Below are 18,918 nucleotides of genomic sequence, written 5' to 3'. Positions count from 1 at the left end.
TTCCAGAACATTTTCATCAAATCAAAAAGAAACCCTGCACCCTAAACAGTCACCCTCTGCCCCCCATCACCCTACTCCCCGGCAGCCACCAATCTTCCTGTCTCTGTGAATTTGCGTGTTCTGGGTATTACAGATCAGTGGAATCATGTAATGTGTGTGGTTTATTTGATTTAGTATAAATCACTCATGTTGTAGCATGGATCAGTACTTGATTTCTTTTTAGGACTGGATAACATTCCATTGTATGGATATGACATCTTTGATATATCCGTTCATCCCTTAATGGATACTTGAGTTATTTCTACCTTTTGGCAGTGACTGTTTGTGTACATGTATTTGTTTGAGTGCCTGTTTTCAATTCCTTTGGGTATATGCCAAGGATGTGCATCCGTCCACATACACTTTGAGCTTTATGCTATTTTCAGAGGCTGTTAACCTAAGCAAGTTAAAAATAATTTGTAACAAAGTGTTGCAAAGCACATACTAAGATAAAGGAGAGCAGAATGTCAGATCCAGACAAATGTTTTCTTACTTTCCAGATCCAGAGAGGACAGGAAAATGGCCACCTGGGATGAAAAGGTAAATTAATTCTGGCAGACCAGCAGCATTAAAGGACTTCCTGGCATTGAAGACAGTTCTGCTTGGTGTTACAAACAAGATAAAAGGAAAACACCTGTTTGGGGTGTTTCTGCCTTACCAAAGTGTTTCGTCACAAAGGTGAAAACTGTAGCAGGAAGTCACAAACCTCAAGATGGCCTAATAACCTGAATCAGACCATTCAAACACCACCTCTGCATTTTTAAAAATGTTTCTTTGTTTTTGAGAGAGCGCATGTGTGCAAGCAGGGGAGGGGCAGAGAGAGAGAGAGGAAGAGAGAAGGATCTCAAGCAGGATGCACACTGTTGGCACAGAGCCCGACACGGGGCTCAAACTCACGAACTGTGAGATCATGACCTGATCTGAAGTCAGACGCTTAACCGACTGAGCCACCCAGACACCCCTCACCTCTGCATTTTAATAACCATGTGTCATAGGCCAAGACTTTCACCTCCCTGAGTCTCTGTGTCCTTATCTGGAAAAGGGAGCTAAAATTACCCTTGTTCCTGAAGGTTGGGAGGAGTTGAAGAGACAGTGGTTTCAGAATGCTAGGCTGATACTGAGCCCATACGGGGCTTTTCCCTACTGCCCATTTTACCATCTTACAGATAAAGACACTTGCACAAGATCACACAGGTAGGAAGTGGCCAAAGTAGGATTTTACCCTGGCCTCTCTCCAGAGAGAATGCTTTGTTTCCTGTGGCATGAGACCATCCCAAGCAGAGCCGTTAAACCCTGTTCTTGATATCTGGATGCAGGTTTGTTGGGTTTGAGGGGACATCAGTTGTGAATAGTGAGGACAAGGCAGAAGGGAAACGTTGGCTTCCGTTTCACCTGTTCACTAGGAGGTTCTGGGGGGTTCTGGCCAGGTAGAGCCATCAGGGCAGTGTTAGAAGCTCAGGGTGGCAGCAGGGTGAGGAGGGCAGGGTCCAAGAGCAGGACCATGGGATGATAATGATGAGCATCCTGTATCTCATCAAATTGATGACCCCTTTAACTGTAAGAGTCCTTCGGATTTTAGGTCTGTTAACAGTGTGGTGGGGTAAATGGCCAGTGGATGCCACCAACTCTGATTTCAGAAATGTTGAAATCTGGGGAAGAATCTGGGGACATGTTTGTCTTTGAATTAATGAACTAAGATGCAGAAGTTGTAATAATAACACAAGCAATGTCTCTGGAGCACTCACTGCTGTGCCAGGCATGTGCTAAGGGCTTTCTGTGTATTTGATTATTTAATGCTCACAACAGCCCTGTGCGCTAAGTACTGTTCTTTCCCTTATCTTCCAGGTAGGGAAATTGAAGCCCAGCAAGGTTTAGCAATTTGCTCAAGGTCACACAGCTGGCAAGGGGTTCAAACCCACGCTGCCTGGCTTCCATGTCCTGATTACTGACTAGTGATTGTGCCCTGTCTGCTTTTCAGACACAGTCTAGCCCAAAGACAGGTCTCCAGAAGGAAGAGACCAAGGAAGAGCTCACCTCTGGCAGGAAGGGAGCCGGGAGTGGGGAGCACAGGGGCAGCACCGGCTCTCTGGGGAGGATTCCTTCCCTCATTCATTCATTCATTCAGCCACAAATGTTTATATCAACACCAGCCATGTCCTGGAACCAACTACAGCTCTCAGGCCATAGCTACCAAACTGAAGGCATTGGTCTCTGCCTGCCGGTGACTTCCTCTCTAGCTGCGAGACCGGTCTCAAGTCACAACACTGAATGTGTGAAGGTGCACATGGGGTGAGCAGTAAAGGAGAAGCCATGGTTAATGTGGGCCCCTCACAAGGGCCACTGAGACCTTCAGACCTTCAGATCAGAGGGCTCCCCGACCTGACACCTGTGGGGCCTGAGGAGGAAGCCAGGTAGAGGATGAAGACCGTGAGTCTTGGCAGAGGAAGCGACCTATGCCATGGACAGAAGGCGGATGGCCAGGGTAGGGCAGCGTGGTGGGGGGCCAGGATGTGCTCAGTCTGAAGAGACAAGGCCAGGCAGGGCCCAGGGGACACTGAAGGTTCTGGTGGTGGTGCTAGGAACAGTGGGCAGGCCACTGGTGGGCAGGGCAGCCCCCGATCAGGCCTGGACTTTGAAAAGCCCTCTCTGGTGTTCTGTGGAGATGGGTGGAAATGCCAGAAAGCACATGGGGGGCAAGCAAGGTGGGAGCCCTCCTGCAGGGGAGCAGGGAGCGAGGCGCTGGCACTGGAGAGAAGCGAGCAGTTGGGAGGGATTTACGAGTTCGGTGCCCAGAATCTGGGGAGGATGACACGGAACGTGGGGCTCATGTTCAGAGGAGGAAGACCCCTCTCCTTTGGAGGGTCGTGGAGGGTTCTACAGAAAAGGCAACCTTTGAGCTGGGCCTTGGGATTTGAACTTACAGGATCCAAGAGAAGGGCATTTCCAGCAGAGGGAACAGCATGGAGAAAGGCCTGGAGGCAGGCTCATGTCAAGTTCTACAGAGCAGAGGGCAGTTGAGGGGTGAGGTGATGGTGAAGGTCCCTGTATGCCCGGCTGAGGAATCTGCACTTTGACCATGGAGAACCCTAGTTCTGGAGCAGATTACCTTCCGGTCTGGGAGGCGCTAGTTTCCCCCCTGTGCAAGCCGGCCTTGGGTTGCTCCGGGGCTCCAGTGGGTCAGCCCCAGGGAGAGCAGCTCAGGGCCAGACAGCCTGGGTTCCAGTGCTACATCTGCCCCTTGTGGGCCGTGTGACCAGCTTCCAAGCCACCCTGAGCCTCTGTGTCCACGGTCATGAGTGGGGTTGACAGTCACCACCACAGAGAGTTATGACCGTTCCTCATAAGGTGCTGGATACCTAGTACCTGGCACCTGAGAGAAACTCCAGGAGCTCCAGTTATTGCACATGGAAGCCATTCATACTTTCCTTCATTTGTAGTTACGTGTTAAATCAGGCAAACCAAAAGAGCATGTGGAAATGCTCGATGCTGGTTATTTTGCAGTGGAACCAGCCCATGTTGTTCTGGACAAAATTCGATAGTGTGTGTTGAGCATCATGAAAATGTTCCTAATCAAACGTGGGCGTCTCACTTAAAAGGAGATAACCCATGAAAAGAAAACTGACTGACAGCACTATTTCTTGTCACATGAGGTGCCATTGATTATAGATGCACCGTTATTTTATATATCACAACATAATACTGTCATTTACTGTGACCTTATGTTGCATAATGTTAACACTGGTCAGTTGTGAGACATTCAGATTTCAAGAGTGTCAAAATATAAGGAAATGTGGCCTTCGAATTGGTGATAAAGGTGCTAAAAATGAGCAATCAGTAAATGCAACAGCGAGAGCATTAACTTCTTGGTGAAGTTTCTTGGCCATTAAAACATACATCTGCGGCGCCCGGGTGGCTCAGTCCGTTAAGCCACTGGCTCTTGATTTCAGCTCAGGTCACGCACGATCTTACATTTGTGGGATCTAGCCCCGCGTCAGGCTTTAGCTGGGTGTGGTACCTTCTTAAGATTCTCTTTTGTCTGTCTCTTTCTCTGCCCTGCACACACACGCTCAGTCTCTTTAAAATAAAAAAAGGGGGGGGGGGGTGGGGAACCAAAAATCTAGTGGGAAAAATAACATATGAGATTGTGTGTGGTCTTTGATTACAATTGTAAAAGAGACCTTAGGTGGATGATAAGTCTGTTGTATTAGGAGTATCATGAATTTACTTCCTTTTGCTCATGTTGTCACGATGCTGAAAGAAATAGATCTAGAATAAAGGTCTGTTCGTTGGGGTGAATGACAGCAGGTAAAGTGGGGGTGGGGAGTGTCCAGGGGAGTCTGAATGAAGCCAGGGAGCTGGTGGGGTGGGGTGAGGGTCGAAGGCACAGAAGCACAGGATAGAGATGAGGAACCAAGGAGACATGCTGGGGGGAGGGCGATGACAACAGTTGTTGGGGGGGGGAATGACCCCTGAGAGGGGGGACACAGGAGCCTTTTTGTCATGCCACAGAGGCCAGTACAAGGGCTGGAGCTGGAGAAGATTGGGCCAGGATCACTTGTAGCACCTGAGCCTCTATTGATTCAGAGAACAAGTTCCTTTTAGTAATTTATCCTTGTGCAGTTAATTGTGTGGGTTTGTTTTTCTTTCTTGAGTTTATTTTGAGAGAGAGAGAAAGAGAGAATGGGGGGGGGAGGGGAAGAAAGGGAAGAGAGGGAGAATCCTAAGCAGGCTCCGCACTGTCAGCACAGAGCCCAATGTGGGGTTCGAACCCACAAACCATGAGATCATGACTTCAGTTGAAGTCGGACACTTAACTGACTGAGCCACCCAGGCACCTCAGTTGTGGGTTTTTTGTTTTAATTTTCAAGTTAGTTAACATACAGTGTAGTCTTGGCCTCAGGAGTAGAACCCAGTGATTCGTCCCAGTGAGACACCCAGTGCTCATCCCAACAAGTGCCCTCCTTAATGCCTGTCACCCATTTAACCCACGCCTCAACTGTGTTTTTTTAAAAAAAAATGTTGTCCTAGAAATGCTTTTAGCAGCTCTTTATTGTCCAGCTGCCCTAGTGTTTGAGGGGAAGATGATGGTGTTGCAGGAGAAACTGGCGGGGGTTTTAGCCCTGGTTCAGAGAGAGAGGGGCCGTGGACTCTGCCCCTTCCCACCACCCTGCAACTCAGAGTTCCTCTTCTGTGAAATGGGAACGGAAACACTCCGTCTACAGTGGTGGGGCTCAAAGAAGCTCATGCGTGAGAAGCACTGAGCAGGGCCGCACAGACTCAACCCACGGGAGCTGTTCCCTGGGTCATGAGGACGAGCTGGGTTGTCAACCAGCAGCTGACCTCCTCTTCCTCTCAGGGGATTGCATGTTGCCAGCCACACGGGGAACCTGGGAGCCAGGGTGCTTAGAAATCACGATAGCCCTTTGCTCATTTCTCATGAGCTGGAGGCGCCAGGTTTATTTATGGTGCATGTTCTCAACTTTGGCTGCAGATGGGAGATCCCAACACCCAGGCCACCCCCAGACCAATCACAGTCTTGGGGCCTGAGACCCAGGTATTGGGTTTTTTGGTTTTTTGGTTTTGGTTTTTAAAGCTTCCAGGTGGTTCCAAAGTGCAGCCAGGGCTGAGAGCCACTGGTTAGACTGTGGCGGGGTAGGGCCTCTCTCCATGGGCTACTTCACAGTGAGGCGGGGAGAGGGTGCTCTGTTCCAGGGCCAAAGCACTGCTAAGATGTTGGAGCCGGAAATTCCCTGGATGCCTCGGTCTCACATTGGTGATAGGTCTTAATTTCTGGCTGAAAAACGGTTTGTTTGTTTTTTTCTTTCTATGCTTTCATTTTCTTATGTTTTTGTAAACAACCTGACTTCTGCTTCCCAGTTAACATGGCTGACGTCACACACTTTAGACGGGACTGTCTCCTCTCTGGCAATCCTCGTTTCCTTACCCCTGGGAAATAGACTGGGCACGTCCTCCCATATCTGCATCTTTAAAACTCAACCCGTTGGTGACTCCTGCAATCGGTCATTTAAGCAATGAACTAGAATAAAACGGAAAATACAAGAGTTCACGCACTTAGAAACTTGAGTGTTGGTTGTGGAACACGTGTATGTATGTCAGAGTGTACTAAAAAGTAGCATGTAAAGTGTCTTTTTCTCACTGAGTAACACTCGGCTGAGCTCCCTGCACGGCCCTGAGCTCCTCACAGCTGTGAGCCTGGTCCAGGGCGGCGTTCAAGGAGGTTGTGCAAGAGGAAGGGGCTCTGGGCCAGGCAGCCTGCGTCTCACTCTCACTGGCCGTGTGACCTGGGAAAAGTTGTTGGCCTCTCCATTCCCAGTTTCCTCGCCTGTCGATGGAGATGTCTCCACTCCCCACCTCACGAGGCTGTTGCAATGTGTTATTAGAGGACTTTGTACGGAGCTCAGAAATGGCAGGTGCCCGGGAGGTAGTTGACGCTCACTGTGGCTCCTGCTACCGGATGTTATTGCCCGCACCATCTCCGCCCAGCCTCACCCTCATCTTGCCAGCGGACCACTCTGTCAAGACGGGAGGGATCCTGACCCCACAGGAAAAGGAGAGAAGTGTTGCAGCATTTCTGGGGGGACGTGGGCCACCGGTCGGGCTCGTTGGCCCATAAGCAGCGGCCCCCGCAAGCCGGTCAGCCATCAGTGGTGGTTGTTTTTGCCAACCTCAGACTTCCTCCCCACCCTAGAGAAGGAAAAGCTGCCACGCTTATTTAAAGACTTCCCTGATTTTAAAAATAGGCATTCCTCAGAACACCACTCCCCGGGGGCTGGGGGCGCGGCCCTGGGGTAGGTGACCGTGCGCCTGGAGGCCCTCCCGCCTCCCTCCCGCCAGAGGAGAGGTTTGCTCCAGGGATTCATTCCACCATCCAGGTATGTTCAGTGGGGAACTGCCAGCTGCCAAGCGTGGAGGGCCCTCATGGTGGCTGACGGTCTCTAACAGAGGACTCAGTTCCTCCGGTGGGGACAGCGCGAAGTGACGTGTCCACTGGGAAGCCTGTTAGAGACTCGGGGCTCAAGGTTGCTGCTGGGGGCTGGTCAAGGAGGTACCTTCTGTACAGCACTTAGAAAATTCCAGGCTCCCTGAAGGAAAGCAAGTGTTCAACATAAACTGAATTGTGTACACACACGGTCTGGGCCCACTGAGCTGTTCTTACCAGTAAATGGTGGAACCCTCCAGATGCCAGCCAAGGACCAAGCAGGCCTTTTCTAAGAACAGCAGCCTCAAGCCTGTTCTGCAGAGAGAGTCTATGTTCTGAGAAGTGCTGTCTGGCTGCAGATAGAGTGCCAGAGAGTAGCGAAGAGCTGCCATATCCTCCACGTGAGAGGTAGAGGTGGGGCCACGGTGGTGGCAGAGGGCCTAGTGCCGAGTGGGCCCTGGGGGTGGGGGAAGGAAGGTAGGCACTGGGGACAACTGCTCTGATCTTCCCTGAGTGTGTTTTCCGTGTTCTGGACCCGAAAACCAGAGACCCAGGTACCTGTCCGGGACTATCCGTTGACTGGTAGCATTTGCCTTGTTGCAGGGCCTCAGTTTCCCCATCTGCTAAGGGAGGGAAGACAGCATCCCAGAACCTGATTTCTACCTCTTAGAAAATCATCATTTTGTTGCTTTAAAACAAATCCACTTTTTCTGCCATATTTTCCCCTTGTTTTATAAGGAGCAAAGCTGGTAGACTTGAGTTCATTTTGCTGGCTTTATCAGTCACTGTTTGTTTTTAGGTATTTGTTCCATTCTTTTTTTTTTTTTTTTTTTTTAAGAGTGAGTAGGAGAGAAGGGGTGGGGGGAGGGAGGGAGAGACAGACAGACAGACCATCTTAAGCAGGCTCCACGCTCAACATGGAGCTTGAAGCAGAGCTCAATCCCACCACCTGGGATCAGGACCTGAGCCTAAATCAAGAGTCAGTCATTCAACCAGCTGAGCCACCCAGGCATCTGTTTTGATTTTCTTATTCAGGGATTTCAGTAGTGTGTGTGTGTGTGTGTGTGTTCATCCTCCTTTCCCCCTTACCCTCAATACTTCATTCACTACTCAATTCTCTGTAGGCGGGAGGATCTCCCTCCAAGAATGGCTATTTCTTATGATTAAATCTAATAGAATAAAATTTGAAAGTTTCTTTTCACCCTCCAACCCAATTGAACTCCTTTCCCAGAGGGAACCATTTAGTTTGGGGTATTGATTTTGTCTGTTTTTAACAAAGGTGGCATTATATGATACAATCTGGTCCACAGCGTGCTGCTTTTCACCTAGATTTCATATAGACCAAGAACACCTTTCTGTGTCAGCGCCTACAGGTACACGGGCTTGCTGCCTTCTTAACAGCTGCCTAGTATTGTGTAGTGTGGGTCTCCCATAGCGTGTTTAATGATGGACTTTGAGGTCATTTCCAGGTTTGGGCTGTTGTAGCAGGACTTTAGGAAGCATCCGTGTGCTTATGTGTGAGTCCCTTGTCATGTCAAAGGAGAGGGACATTTTCAATTTTGACAGAAACCGGTTAAGGCTGATCCCCTCCTTCGCTCCCATGCCTGGCATATTGGAGCCGCTCAAACATCTTTTCGAAAGATGAAAGGAACTGTCCCGCTGCCCTCCTGAGAAGGGCGTATCCATTTACATGCCCCCGTCCCTTGCCTCTGTCATCCTGCCATGCCATGCGACTCTGAGCAGTTGGCCTCTCCTCCCCGCACCTCAGTTTCCCCTTCTGTGGATTGGAGAGCCTGCCCCTCCCTGCCCTGCCTCCCTCCCAGGATTATGACAAGCATGAAGAGCCGAAGGGGGTGGAGGTGGCCTGTAAGCTGTGAGCAAAAGGAAGCCGCTGCTGCCAGGACTGGCTGCAGAAACAGGCTTTTCCAAGTGGTTTGTGACCTCTGAAGGAGCCCGCTTTCTCCTGCTTTCTCCTTGGAGTCCGGGGTTGGGGTGTGGCCCACAAGATACAGGGAGGGGGCACACCGTCCGTGGCCACCCGTCGTAGGCTGATTCGGGCACAGGCTCTGCATTAGCTTCCTGGATCTGCCTTGATGATAACCACACACTGGGTGGCTTAACGCAGCAGAGACGCCTTCTCTCCGTTCTGAAGGCTCCGAGTCTAAAATCAAGGTGTCGGCAGGGTCGGTTCCTTCTGGAAGCGTTGAGGGAGCATCTGTTCCGTGACTTTCTCCCAGCTGCTGGTGGTTGCTGGCTGTCTGGCATCCTTGGCTGGTAGATGCAGCCCTCCGGTCTCTGCCTCCACCCTCACACGGCCCCTCCTCCTCTTGTAAGGACATCAGGGCCCACCCTAAATTCTGGATGATTTCATCTCAAGCCCCTTCACTAGTTAAACCTGCAAAGACCCATAGTCCAAGTAAGGTTATGTTCTGAGGTTCCAGGTGGACAGGAATTCGGGGGCAGCCACTGTTCAAACCCCACTACACGGTCCTAGAAGGCAGATCTCCAGTCATTGGCTGCCTGCCTTTTTCTCAGCCGTGTGTTCTAAAACAAGGGCTCCGAGTCGTAACAGCCCAGGGGCAGATCGTGGCTCTGCCATTTCCTAAGTTGTGACTTGGGACAAGCCACCTTCTTCACTAAGACCCAAAATGATGGTCTTAACCTCAGAGGGTTGCTAGGAATAAAATTCAATAGCTCATTTAAGGAACTTTAGTGGTATATTAATATAATAAAACAACATAATAGTAGATGTCACTGTTATTGTGTCTTATTGGAGTTTGGGGGCAGGAGATGTTGAATAATATGCAAATCAGGTCCCCAAAGTAGACTCTGGGAGGAAGCAGGGAATTGGGGACTTAAGGGACATTGGGAATCCCCTGAATTTCTTTTTTTTTTTAAAGTGCCTTTTTCTGTGATTGTTGGATGACCGTGAAATAGGGACTCCCCCTCCTATAGATGGCAGCTTCAACACCTGTAAAACTAAATGTTCACAAGAACATTTTTTTTCTCTGTCTCTTCTAGGTCTGTTTTTCTCATTTCTCCTCCCTCTCCCAGGTAGCAATCTTTTTGGTATACTTGACATGTGTAGAAAATAAGTAGGCGATACATTTACCTTTGAGGAGGTAGCTCCTGTGGTTTGCTGTTAATTCATTTATTAAATAGTTTTCATACCCCTCCCTGTGAGAGCGGGGAAGAGTCTGCCCTCCCAGAGTTTGCAGACCAGGGCAGGACACAGACGATACTGAGATGGCACAGCACAAGTTAGCAAATGGTGAGACATGGAAACAGGAGGGACACTCACCCAGCAGGTGGCGGCTAAGGAAGACCTCCCTGGGGTGGTACAGTCTAGACACATCTGTAAAATCGTGTGCGACAGGCAAAAGATAATTCAGATAGTGGGCGCAGGCATGTGGAGTTCTAGAGCAAGAGAGAGAGAGGTTTATTCTAGAACCACAAGACATTGGGTGCAGCTGGGGTATGGCGGAGGCAGGGGACCTGCGGAGACCAAGAGAGCTTTGTGCCTTTGTTCTGAAGGCAGTGGTTGGCAGGAGGTACGGTGGAGGACTAAAGGTCATGGGGGAGGAGGCAGGTGAGGCTAGGGACACAGCCAGGTTGTCGCCACAGAAGGGGGACCCTGGCCACCGCTGTGTGGAGAAAGGACCAGGCAGAAGGCCAAGTGAGCAAGGAGGCCAGTGCAGGTGTCTAGGCAAGAGGTGATGGCAGTTGGAAAGGGGAAGAGGGAGAAGAAAAAGGGGCGTGAGCCATTTTTAGGAGGTCAGATTGCCAAGGCTCAAGGGAGAGAGAGGAGCCCAAGATGATCTTTGGCTCTTGGCTTGGGCAGCAAGGTGGGTATGATGCCATGCCTTAGGGGAACATGGAAGGAGTAGTGGATGGGGGGCAGGGAAGATAAATGGATTCAGTTCAGGTCACAGCAAACAGATGACCTGGCAGGATACCACACATCATGCTGGAGGCTGATTTGCACATGACACTGATCTGCACGTGTTCTCAGTGTTGAGAGCCCAGGTGTGCTGAGACTGCCAAAGGGGGAGGCTGGCCCTGCACCAGCACAGGGACACCAGCACTGGGGGACCTGGTGGCATGCGGGCAGGGACATGGAGGCTGAGGAGGGTGGCCGGACATGGGAGAAAAATCAAGAGGCAAGATTGTCAAACGGAACCGAGTCAACGGTGTGAGAGGATGCGGTCCAGTCCAGGTGGCAACCACAGTTGTGGGCTTTGCTCCAGGTGACCCTGGAGAGAGTACTGTCAGGATATAAGGGGACGGCGAAGGTTAACGCAGGGGAGGTAGAGATGGGCGTGTCCAGTGCCAGGGACCCTACAAGTCTAGAATCCTGGCGTTGTCAGTGACAGAACTCAATCTAGCGTAAGCCTCAAAGAAAATCTGTCAGTTCGCGTGACTGCAAAGTCTGGGGGTTGCAGGGGCAGGCAGTGGGCCAGCGAGCAGAGAAGCGAACTGTCCCCGGCCGGGGATGATGTCCGAGGAGCAGAAATGAGAGTTTGTGCTGCTGAAGAGGAAGGATAGCAGGCGCTCACGGAGGGCTGCTCCAGGCCGGGCCCTGAGGCTGGTGCTCCGAGTAGCTCACTGAGTCAATCCTCCCATTTGCCTGGGCAGGGAGGAGGAAGCTGAGAGCCCCAAGTGGGTGGTGAAAAGTTGCCGAAGCCCACAGCATTTTCATGATCAGCTATATCTTTGACCTTTTCTGAAACTCCTCTGCTTTTGGTATGTCATATTTTTGACTTAAAACCAGAGTTGTTTTCTGCTCTGCTGGGTGCCGTAAATATTTTCATCCCAAATTACAGAAAGTTGCTTTTTACTGGTCACAAGGTTTCAGAAAGAAAAATTCCCTCTCCTGTAAAATATAAATGTGGTTTTTACAAAGCACCCCAAGGCTCCCATCATGCTGAGAAAACTAGCCCAGGAGGCTTCCGTCTGCCAGGTGAGGCGTTTTAGGGGAGAATTATGGCCAGTAGCTGCCCAGAGGGCTTTGGGACAGCCATGGAGCTGGCCCTTGGCAACGGAGGGAGGGTCCAGCCTGAGACCAGCTACAGCCCAGCATGGAAGACAGTACCAGTGCCCTCAGCCAGCAGATGGTGGGCTTCTGCTCCCGGTCAGGTGTCACATGAGACTCTGGGGACACAGGCCTTGCGTTCATAGAGCTTAACTGCTAGTGTGGAAAGAGAAGTCATAAGTAAATGGCCATACACACAAAATTCTGATTAGAAACTGTCATGAGGATCTCTCAAAAGAAAAGAATACACAGATTACAAACCTGAGAAGGGGTCTGATTTAGGTTTTAGGGGTCAAGGAGGGCCTCTCTGAAGAAGGGACATTTCAGCTGAGGCTCCAAGCTTGAGTGAAAGTGAGCCAAGCTCAGAGTTGGAAGAAGAGTAGTCCAGGTTGAGGGAAGATGCCATGTGAAGACCAGGTGTGGGGAGAATGCAGAGGGCTGGAGGGACAGAAGGGCCACAGGGCTGTGTATATAATAGGAAGGATCTTGGATTTTGTTTAAAAATTCTTTTATCTTTTTTATTCATTTATTTTTAATGTTTATTAAGAGAGACAGAGCATGAGTCGGGGAGGGGCAGAGAGAGGGAGACACAGAATCTGAAGCAGGCTCCAGGCTCTGTCAGCACAGAGCCTGATGTGGGGCTTGAACTCACAAACCATGAGATCATGACCTGAGCTGAAGTCAGATGCTTAACTGACTGAGCCACCCAGGCACCCCTGTTTTAAAAAAATTTTTGTGTGCATTTTTTATTTATTTTTGAGAGATGGAGCACAAGTGGGGGAGGGGCAGAGAGAGAGGGAGACCCAGAACCCGAAGAAGGCTCCAGGCTCTGAGCTGTCAGCACAGAGCCCGACGTGGGGCTCGAACTCACAAACTGTGAGATCATGACCTGAGCTGAAGTCGGACACTTAACCGACTGAGCCACCCAGGCGCCCCTAAAATTTTTTTAATGTTTATTTTTAAGAGATAAAGAGAGCAGATTGGGGGGTAGGCAGAGAAAGAGGGAGACACAGCATCTGAAGCAGGCTTCAGAGTCTGAGCTGTCAGCACAGAGCCCGAAGACCTGAGTTGAGGTCAAACGCTTAACCGACTGAGCCACCCAGGCGCCCCTGGTGTTTATTTTGAGAGAGAATGTGAGCCAGGGAGGGGCAGAGAGAAAGAGAGAATACCAAGCAGGCTCCACACTGTCAGCACAGAGCCATATATGAGGCTCAGTCTCACAAACTGTGAGATCATGACCTGAGCCAAAATCAAGAGTCAGACACCTAACCAAGTGAACCATCCAGGCACCCCAGGATCTTGGATTTTTATCCAAAAAACAGGGGACAGTGATAGGATCAGATACTATGATCAGAGGTGAGGGTTTATGAGGCCTGCTTGGGCTGCTGGCTGGAAAATGCACTGGAAGAACCAAGTCCAGGGAGAGAAATCTATAAGGAAACAGTTGCAGTCTTTGGGATGAAGACTTGGACTGGGGAGGAGGAAGAAATGAACAGCATACGTGGGGAGATGAGAGCCAAACAGGCTCCAGGATTGTGGATGCGGAAAAAATCAGAAGGTTTACTCTCAGGTGGTCATAAGCTCTCCTTGGACCTCTTCGTATCTCGTACCTCTTCTGTTTGAGGAAATCTCAAACTGGGAGCTCCTAAGGCACCCGAACCATATGGGAGACTGGGCAGAGGAGGCCACCTGGAATCAGAGAGGGGAGATCACCATAGTTAATCCCTTTGGACTCTAACCTTTTCTGAGCTCGTGAAACCGTTTATGAAAAAAGTCTGCATATGCATCAAAGGTGTACTGTTGGAGAAAGATCATTTTATTTTACTTTGAAAAGTATAGAAATATAAAAGAATAAAAATACTATCGAGTACTTCTATAATCATCACCCTGAATTGACAGCTGTTAACATTCTGTCATACTTTCCTCAAATTTTTTTGTAATTTAAAAAGGTGTTCGGGGGCCCCTGGTGACTCAGTCAGTTGAGCATCTAACTCTTGATTTTGGTCATGATCCCGGGGTCAGGGATCAATCTCCGTATCAGGCTTCACTCTGAGCATGGAGCCTGCTTAAGTCTGTCTCCCTCCCTCCCTCCCTCCCTCCCTCCCTCCCTCTCTCTCTCTCTCTCTCTCTCCCTCCCTCTCTCTCTCTCTCTCCCTCTCTCTCCTCCTCTCCCTCTCTCTCCTTCTCTCCCTCCCCGCCTCCCTCTGCCCCTCTCCCCTGCTTGCTCAATTTCTAAAATAAAAAAATTTAAAATAATAAAAATATGTTTTTCAGAGAGCATTCAAGTGCTTTTTGAACCCTTCTGTTTTTAACCTTTATGACTCCCCGAGGGCAGCCACCATCATGAATTTGGTATCTCCTTCTAGTTCATTCATTTTTGTTTGTCCTCCTAAGTGTTCATTAAGCTTCTTGGATCTACATGTTTATATTTTTCCGTCAAATTTGGAAATTTTTTCAGTCATTTTTTCTCCAAATATTTTTCTGCCCTAATCTCTCTCTCATCTTCTTTTGGGGCTGTAGGTACGTGCATATTAGACCACTTGATATTGTCCCTGAGGCTCTGGGTTTTTATCCCTGCCTTTTTTTCTCACCACATTTCTGCTTGATATTTTCTATTGCTCTGTCTTTAAATTCACTAATCTTTCATCCTGCATTATCTAATCAGATTTGAGCCCATTTGAATTTTTTAAAAATAGTTTCCATTTCTCTATTAAGATTCTATACTTGGGGGCGCCTGGGTGGCTCAGTCAGTTAAGTGTCTGACTTTTGATTTCAGCCTGGGTCATGATCTCGTAGTTCGTGAGATAGAGCCCTGTGTCAGGCTCCGTACTGACAGCTCGGAGCCTGCTTGGGATTCTCTCTCCCTCCCTCTCTCTCTCCCCCCCTCTCTCTCTCCCCCTTCCCTACTCTCACTTGCATGTGGGATCGTGCTCTCTCCCTCCTCTCTCAAAATAAACTGGAAAAAAAAAAGATTCTATATTTCTTCATTAAGCTCCTATTTTCTTTGAAATCCTTGAACATATTTATAATAGCTATTTATAAGTCTTTGTTGGCCAATTCTATTATCTCTGTCCATTTTGAGCTAATCTAATGTTTCTACTGGTTACGGGCGACATTTTTCTATAATTTTTTAGTGTATGCTATCCATTTATGAATGCTGCCTTGTTGAGTGTATTTTGTTGTCCTCCCTAATAGAATCTGAGTTTTGTCCCAATAGGCAGTCAGTTTACCTGGGGATCTGCTTGATCTTTTCAAGGCTTCTTTTTAAGTGTATCTGGGACAGGTCTAAGGTAGTTCTCACTACAGAACTAGATTATGACTCCTATGACTACGTATAAGGCATGGCTTTTCTGGAATTTCTACTGAATGCCCCCAGGGTGTTCAGCAAGATTGGTACTAGGGATGTTTGGAACTCACACATCTCCCAGCCCAGCGTTGTATCATCTCTGGCAGCTTTTTAGCTGTTTACAATTCAGCCAAAGTTGGATTTTTGGAGCTCCTTCTCTGTAGAGCTTCCTTTCCTTGGGTATTTTGCCATGTAAATTCTTGAGGCGGGGGGGGGGGGGGGGGGGGCGGGGAGAGGGGGAGAGGCCTTGAACTATAATGTTTGCTGCCACAGTCCAGAAAGTAATTCTAGGCAGAAAGCCAGGTGATTGTGGGGTTCACCTCATCTGTTTCTCTTCTCTCAGGGATCACAGTAAATTTCATGTGTTTCATCCAGTTTTACAGTTTTGTTTGTTTGTTTGTTTGTTTGTTTTTATGGCAAGAGGCCTAATCTGGTACTAGTTACTCTATCATGACCCGAAGCGGAAATCCCATTCTTTTGTATGCTTACACTCCCATTTTTTAAAATATTTATTTTTGAGAGAGAGAGAGACAGAGTATGAACAGGGGAGGGGCAGAGAAAGAGGGAGACAGACAATCTGAAGCAGGCTCCAGGCTCTGAGCTGTCAGCTTAGAGCCCAACGCAGGGCTCAGATCCAAGAATTGCAAGATCATGACCTGAGCCCAAGTCAGACACTTAACCTACTGAGCCACCCAGGAGCCTCTACACTCCCATTTTTACACACTCCCAAAAACGCATATAGTAATATTTTGCATATATTTTTATATGTTTATATAAGTGGTTTATATTCATATTCTATATTTTTCTTTTAAACTCAACATGTTTTTAAAGACCTATCCACATTTGTGTATTCAGTCACTTAAACATTTGAGTGTATTAAGTGCAAGACACTGGGTATGTCATTTGCACAAGATGGAAAAAGTTCCACTTCCGTGGAGCTCAGAGTCTGGGAAGGTAGGAAGATAATACACAGACAGCCAGGTACACATATAATGTCGCCAGTAAGCACAATAAAGGAAAGTGAAGCAGAGTAAGTGGACACAGGGTGAGTGGGCAAGAGCGACCAGACAAAGCCTCAGTGGAGGTGATATTTGAGTAGAAGCCTGACTAAGTGAAGGTGTGAGCCATGCAGATGTCTAGGGGAAGACAGTTCCCAGAAGAGGGCCTGAGTGTGATGAAAGAAGCATTTGAGAGTTTTAAGGAAGGGCATGAAGTGATCTCATTTATGTTTGAGAAAGTTCTTTCTCGCTGCTGTGCGGAGAAGGGATATGGGGAGGAGGTGGGAGGCTGCTGCAGTAATCTAGGCAAGAGATGGCAAGATATGGTGGGGAGAGGTGGTCTTCCTTGGGAAGTTAGCTTACAGGCAGTGCCAACAATTTGCTGTTAGGTAAGTATTGAATGAGGAAGAAGACATTTAAAGAATGATGCCAATGGCTTTGGCCTAAGGAATTAGACAAATGGAATGCCATAAACTGAGATGGGGACTTTTGGGTGGCAAATGAATAATTCTGCCTTGAACTTGCTAGGTATAAGATAGCTCTCAGATAACTAAGGGTGATGCCCTTAGTTGAGATGGGGATTGGAGCTGGTGTTTATGTATAATCAGTGTACAGATGGCTTTTAATGCTGTGCCGCTAAATGAGAACCCCTAGGAACTGAGTGTGGAGAAGAGAGGTGATCATAGGCCTGAGCCCTAGGAATGTCAATTCTTAAATGTAAGGTCTTCCTCTTAGGGAATCCAGCAGAAGAGACTGGTAAGAAGTAATCATTGGGGTGGGAGGAAAACCAGGAGAATATGGAATCCCAGAAGCCAGTGAAACAAGTGTGTGAGGGAAGGAGTGACCTATTGTGCTCAGTGCCGCCAAGTGGGTATATGGACGTCATCAGAGACCTAGAGCCACGCGGTCCGTTCGTGTGAACTGCTGTATAGTGTGCCATCGTGTGAATAGAAAAGGCTCATTCCTCTCTCTCCCACCATTTACATGAACATTTGCAACGAACGTTCTTGAACATGTCACTGATTTGAGCACATGGGGAGGGGGGTTTCTCTTTGGAGTCTTTCTAGGGATGGAATCACTAGTTATTAAGGAAGATATGCACCCCTTCAACTTGACAAAACGATGCCAGATTGTTTCCCAGAACAGTGGTACCAGAGTCCATGCCTGTGCTCAGTGTTCAAGAGATGGCCCACATCTTTGCCAACATTTGCTGTTGCAGACTTTAGAATTCTTGCCACTCACATTTTCCTGAGTACTAGTGAGGTGGTGGGTCTCTGCCACTTGGGTTTCCTTTCTTTATAGGGTTGATTTCTTTATATATATTCTGGACACTAAACCTCCATTAAATACATTGCAAATAATGTGTGTGTCACACCCAGTCTGTGGTATGTCTTAACTTGGTAGGGTTGTGGGTATGTGTATGTGATATAAAAGCTTTTTGCTTTTCTTGTCGATGATGTTTTTAGAGAGAGCACCAGCAGGGAAGAGGGGCAGAGGGAGAGAGAGAACCCCAAGCAGGCTTCACACACAGCGTGGAGCCTGACACAGGGCTTGATCCCACACCCTGGGATCATGAACTGAGCTGCAAGCAAGAGTTGGACACTCAACTGACTGAGACACCCAGGCACCCTAAAATAGATTTGAGTTTTGATGAATCAAATCTATGTGTTTGCTTTGTTTTGTGTCTTACTTAATCAACCTTTCCCTATTTGAAGGTCATAAAAACACTTGCCAATATTTTTTTTTCTAAGACTTTAAAGTTTTTTTTTTTTTTTTTAATTATAAATGTTACGGTTAATGCATTGGAGATTCTGTGTAGGGTGTGAGGTAGGGATCTTTTATGTTTGCTTCCTCTTGTGAAGGCCAGGTCTTCTGACCTCTCCAGCCTCTTCCCACTGATCTGCATTGCCACCACCATCACACACATTTCCTACAGGGGAATAGGTCTGCTTGGGGCTTTTTTTCCCTAATCCACTGATCATATTGCCCATTCTTGGACTCATGCCTAGAAGTTTTCATTATTGAACTTCATAAGAAACCTGCTATCTGGCAGGGCAAGCTGGGCAAAGGGAGGAGGATTATTTGTTTTTTGCTCTGAAGTCATTTGTCTTTAAACAGCTGTCCATAGTGTACTTAAAACAGTACTGCCCGAACTTGGGAAAAAGCTATTTGCCACTCACATACCAAGAACTAATCTGTGGCATAAAGAGGGGGCCTCACTTTTCCGTGAAACTCTGGGTACTTTTACTTTTGACTTTCCACACCCTTGCCCCGCCAACTCTCACCTCCGGTTTTTCAGGTTGTGATGTCTCTGAACCATGGGGCCACTCTTCCGGTATTTACACGTGGTGGGTATTTTGTGACTGAGCTGTGGTACCAATTTCATTGGTTATTGCCAACCAGACCATAGTGACAGGCCTGACGGGTTCTGGGGTTTCCTGTTGCCTCATCGGCACTGAGACCCCGGATTCCAAAAATAAAAGCACAAGAAACCACCGTGACCTCACGGTCTCTGCTTGCACGGTCCTCTGAACGCCAGGGCTGTTTCCCCCCACCCCCCCCA

At 48.4% G+C, this 18,918-nt stretch overlaps 1 protein-coding gene across 8 annotated transcripts in view; it reads left to right on the top strand.

Annotated features, from left to right (window-relative positions):
• Positions 1-18,918, top strand: part of HVCN1 (hydrogen voltage gated channel 1) — a 36,763-nt gene that overhangs the window by 5,915 nt on the left and 11,930 nt on the right. For 5 of the 8 annotated variants that reach the window (XM_027044307.2, XM_015063754.3, XM_027044306.2 and 2 more), the window contains one exon: positions 540-579. The exons of 2 other annotated variants lie outside the window; for them this stretch is intronic. In XM_027044307.2, the coding sequence (XP_026900108.1) occupies positions 559-579 (21 nt within the window). In that variant the 5' untranslated portion in view covers positions 540-558. Of the gene's footprint in view, positions 1-539; positions 580-5,916; positions 6,933-18,918 lie in introns of all 8 variants that reach the window. One more of the 8 variants, XM_053206765.1, reaches the window with a different exon arrangement.

The sequence above is a fragment of the Acinonyx jubatus genome, chromosome D3 (genome assembly GCF_027475565.1).
Source record: "Acinonyx jubatus isolate Ajub_Pintada_27869175 chromosome D3, VMU_Ajub_asm_v1.0, whole genome shotgun sequence".
NCBI lineage: Eukaryota > Metazoa > Chordata > Mammalia > Carnivora > Felidae > Acinonyx > Acinonyx jubatus.
This window is presented reverse-complemented; position numbering and strand designations above follow the sequence as displayed.